The sequence below is a fragment of the Morone saxatilis genome, unplaced genomic scaffold, assembly GCF_004916995.1.
Source record: "Morone saxatilis isolate NCDOM2014 unplaced genomic scaffold, NCSU_SB_2.0 Contig8, whole genome shotgun sequence".
Classification (NCBI taxonomy): domain Eukaryota; kingdom Metazoa; phylum Chordata; class Actinopteri; family Moronidae; genus Morone; species Morone saxatilis.
Genome location: NW_023340257.1, coordinates 17,843,602 through 17,847,727, shown reverse-complemented (window position 1 = coordinate 17,847,727; position 4,126 = coordinate 17,843,602). Strand labels below are relative to the sequence as shown.

Below are 4,126 nucleotides of genomic sequence, written 5' to 3'. Positions count from 1 at the left end.
TGTATGTTTATTATTATTATTATTATTATTATGTCTTAGATTCCCATTTCAAATTCAAATTCTTGAATTTCTCCTAATAAAGGTATATCTTATCTTATCTTATTTTTACAATGTTTTAATAACATGAGCTGACAATGACCTTTAATAATCTAGAATATCTATAATATAGATCTAGATAGATATTTTTCTTTTTCATTTAAAGTAATGTATATTCACCCTACCCCAAACACATAAGGTGTTACTTGTAATGATGTCACATCTGTTGTATCTGGGCGGTCCCTTCAGCATTATGTGTCTTAACTACAGTATATAAAAGGCTGTGTCCTAAACTACCATTATTCTTTGTATGTGGCCAGAAAGGACAACTACTGTCATATATTTAGCCGTTAAAATATTTAACATTACTGATCTGGGGCTTTACTAAAACCTGGGCCAGCAATGGCAATGCTGGCTGCAAAGCTTCTTGTGTTTCTGTCTCTCATTTGGAGCAAAGCTGGCTCAGCTGCTGCTCTGAATAATTGTGTTTTCTTGGGGGAAGAGGAGAAAAACAGTCTGTATGAAGATGGAGATGTAGTTATAGGTGGTTTATTCCCTCTACACTACAGCCCTGTGTCTTCTCTTCCAACATACAAAACTAAACCAGCAGCTTATATGTATAAATAGTAAGTGACTACTATAATGTGTTTGATTGTAGTACAATGTTTTCCTTTTATTGAATTTGTGTTCATGGTAATTTAATATGTATATATTTGTGGTGTATGATGAACTGCTTTTCACTTCTGCACAGTTTCAGCTCTCGTGCCTTGCGCTGGATGCAAACCATGACTTTTGCAATTGGAGAGATCAACCAGCGCAGTGACCTGCTGCCACAGCTCAAGCTGGGTTTCCACATTCGTGACAGCTGTGATGACATACCGGTATCTCTGAGAGCATCTTTGCTGTTGGTGAACGGCCAGCCAGAGAGAGACTCCAGAGGTCCACAAAGTAAAAATGATTTAAATTTAAGTTGTGCTGCTGTACAAAGTATTGTCTCCCCAGTAATCATAGGAGATGCTGCCTCTGGGGTGTCTATGGCTCTGCTGAGAAGCCTGGGTTCTTTCCATATCCCCCTGGTGAGATTGGCTGATTGTCTGACCACTTTTGTTGTGATAATCTTAATATGTGTTTGGCACGTTAAATCAATAAAATAATGTTTTTTACAATTTCTTCATATTATTGAAACAGAGTTACAAATTGTTTCTTGAAAAGGACAGCCCCATTTCAGCTTTCTGATAATGCATTGTTCTGATTATCCAATTAGTTAGTTCAAGACTCAACCACAATTAATCCTTTAATTCATTTGAAAAATGTACTGGTAAATGGTTTTCACTGGATAGAGATTCAATACTAAATATTTAATTGATGCTGTTGATTGGACTCAAGTATACAGTGATTTGTTTGAAAATGTACCAGGTTCATACTTATGGCGTAAAAATGACAAAATTATATTTTCAGAACTTTTAACATAAAATATTATAACACACATAGCAAAATCAGTATTAAATCAACTTCCATTTTTACAATTTAGTTAGCTTTTTATGTAAAGTACATGGAAAATTCTGCTCCATTGAATGTTTGTAAAGACAACAGTATTGTCTGGTGAAATTTGATGCTCGTTTACAGCCTTTTCAATGAACCAAATTTTGCAGAAGGTTAACTATTGTTTGCTATTATACCAGGTGAGCTATTTCGCATCCTGCAGCTGTCTGAGTAACCAAAGGGAGTTCCCCACATTCATGCGAACCATGCCTAGTGATGCCTTCCAGGTCAGAGCCCTGGCCCGGCTGGTTAGTTATTTTGGCTGGACCTGGGTGGGAGTCATTGGTCTGGAATCTGATTATGCTCGCTTTGCCATCCAACTCTTCCTGGAGGAGTCAGTGCAGTATGGTGTGTGTGCTGCCTACATTCATTTCTACCCTGTAGTCCTGAGTCAGCAGGCTCTAGATGAGCTTCTGGATGTAATTCAGGTACCTAATGGTCAATATGACATTTTCATACATACTGCAGGTAGACAACAAAGACCTACAATAAATAAAAGAGGTTGTTTAAACTCCACAGTCATTTGAGGTCAGTATTTGAGGTGTTCCATTGTGATACTGAACAGAAAGGCAAAGGACATAGTTTCCATTAACACATTTTAATTAAATTGGTCTTTTGGTCTCTTTCATAAGTCTAAGAAAATAATCAAAAATGGGACCAAAAATTATTAATATTTGTTTTGCTCATTGCATTGTATTAATTCTCCCTTTCATCTAAAAATCACAGACACCCCAAAATACTTCAAGGTATAACGAAAATGCATGCAAATACTTTGAATTAAAGAAGGTTTACATTTTTAGAATAATACAATTTAAAATTGTTATGTTATTAGGTTTAGTATTGCAACACTAGAAATTATGTCCTGAGAAATTACCATACCCTGTAAATATGTCCTGTTAATATATATTTTATTAGTATGCACTATGCAGTATTTCAAAGTGTTATAATTATTATAGATGCCTGAATGTAAATCAAATTTCATATAAAGTAGAGGAGGCCCAACACACCATCACTTCATCAAAGTTTTTAAAACTGTTTTAAGTCAATTAAATATGAACTATTCTACATTTTTACTGTTTAGATGGCATCCTCAAAGGTTATCATCAACTTCTGCAGTGACTCAGAGATGAAAGGTATTCTGAAAGAGATCCGACGTCGGAATATAACCGGTCTGCAGTGGATCGCCAGTGAAGCTTGGGCCACTGCCAAATCGCTTTGGGAAAAGTTTGGAGATCTCCTGACAGGAACACTGGGATTTGCCATCCAAAGAGCTGATGTGATTCCAGGCCTTCAACAACACCTCACTAGTCTCAGACCATCCAATATTCATGAATCAGCTTTCTTGGCAGAATTTTGGGAAGAGACGTTTAACTGTCGATTGAATGGGTCAGTGAACAGCCACTCTCATGGAGATAACAACTACATCGACAGATTGCCATGTAAAGGGACGGAGGATTTAAGCAATGTTTACTCTCCTTATTCTGATGTGACACAGCTAAGAGTGTCTTATAATGTCTACAAGGCTGTGTATCTGGTGGCCCATGCATTGCATAATATGAATAATTGCATAGTTGGACAGGGGCCTTTCTCTAATGGCACCTGTGCAGACCCAAAGAATTTTAAACCTTGGCAGGTGAGACTAGGTCTAATGTCATTTTCTAAAAAAAAACTAAACAGTGAGAAAAAAGTCAAGTCCACCATAGTTTTTAAAAACCACCTGTTTTTCTCCCCCCTCAGCTAATTCACTACATGAAACATGCAAATTTTTCTGCACTCGGGGAGAAAGTCAGCTTTGATCAAAACGGTGACCCCATTGCTTATTATGATCTCTTGAACTGGCAAAGGAGGCCTGACGGCTCACTACATTTGGAAAAAGTAGGTTTCTATGACGCCTCATCGCCTGCTGGACGCAGCCTGGTCATAAATGACTCAGTGATTCAGTGGCCTGTTGGGAAGCAGGTGTGTTATCTGCAAACAGGCTTGAGATCATTTTCACCTCTCACACTGTTCTATGTACTGTTGATCAACACATCAGCTAAGTTTTTTCCATTAGTGCGAAATATACTTTAATTTGTTTGTATTGTTAAACAAGCAAAATAAAATGTCATCTTCAAATATAACATACTCAATCTAAAATCAATTACATATGAATGTTGCCAACATAAACCCCATTAACTACCCATAATAAGAACAGATTACAGCTCTAAAAAGACTTATATATACACATATATATATGTTAACAATGATGGTATATCTGACACAGGCATGTGCATCAGTTATCTGTTGATCCTCTGGTGTCAAAATTAATTATTTATCTAATTATTATTAAAGCACTGTTACTCCCTCAAAATTCTGCCATTTAATCATCACAATAATCGGTAGTCCACAGAATTCTGTTGTAGTTGTAACACAGGTTTCATTGATCAAGCTGAGTTTGGTTTGCATACTTTTAGTCTATTTCTGTAGAAACCAGAGACAGAAAAAAAAAACAGAGTGGTTTGGTGAATATTGATGAACTCATTGTGTGTTTCTGAGTGGCTGAACTTTG

The 4,126-nt window shown here is 36.6% G+C and overlaps 1 protein-coding gene across 1 annotated transcript in view; it reads left to right on the top strand.

Annotated features, from left to right (window-relative positions):
- The first annotated feature begins 522 nt into the window (after positions 1 to 522).
- Positions 523 to 4,126, top strand: part of LOC118342053 (vomeronasal type-2 receptor 1-like) — a 15,791-nt gene continuing 12,187 nt past the window's right edge. Inside the window, exons 1-5 of the mRNA XM_035680480.1 lie at positions 523 to 662; positions 788 to 1,112; positions 1,719 to 2,006; positions 2,660 to 3,211; positions 3,316 to 3,537. Of these exons, the coding sequence (XP_035536373.1) occupies positions 652 to 662; positions 788 to 1,112; positions 1,719 to 2,006; positions 2,660 to 3,211; positions 3,316 to 3,537 (1,398 nt within the window). The 5' untranslated portion in view covers positions 523 to 651. The remainder of the gene's footprint in view (positions 663 to 787; positions 1,113 to 1,718; positions 2,007 to 2,659; positions 3,212 to 3,315; positions 3,538 to 4,126) is intronic.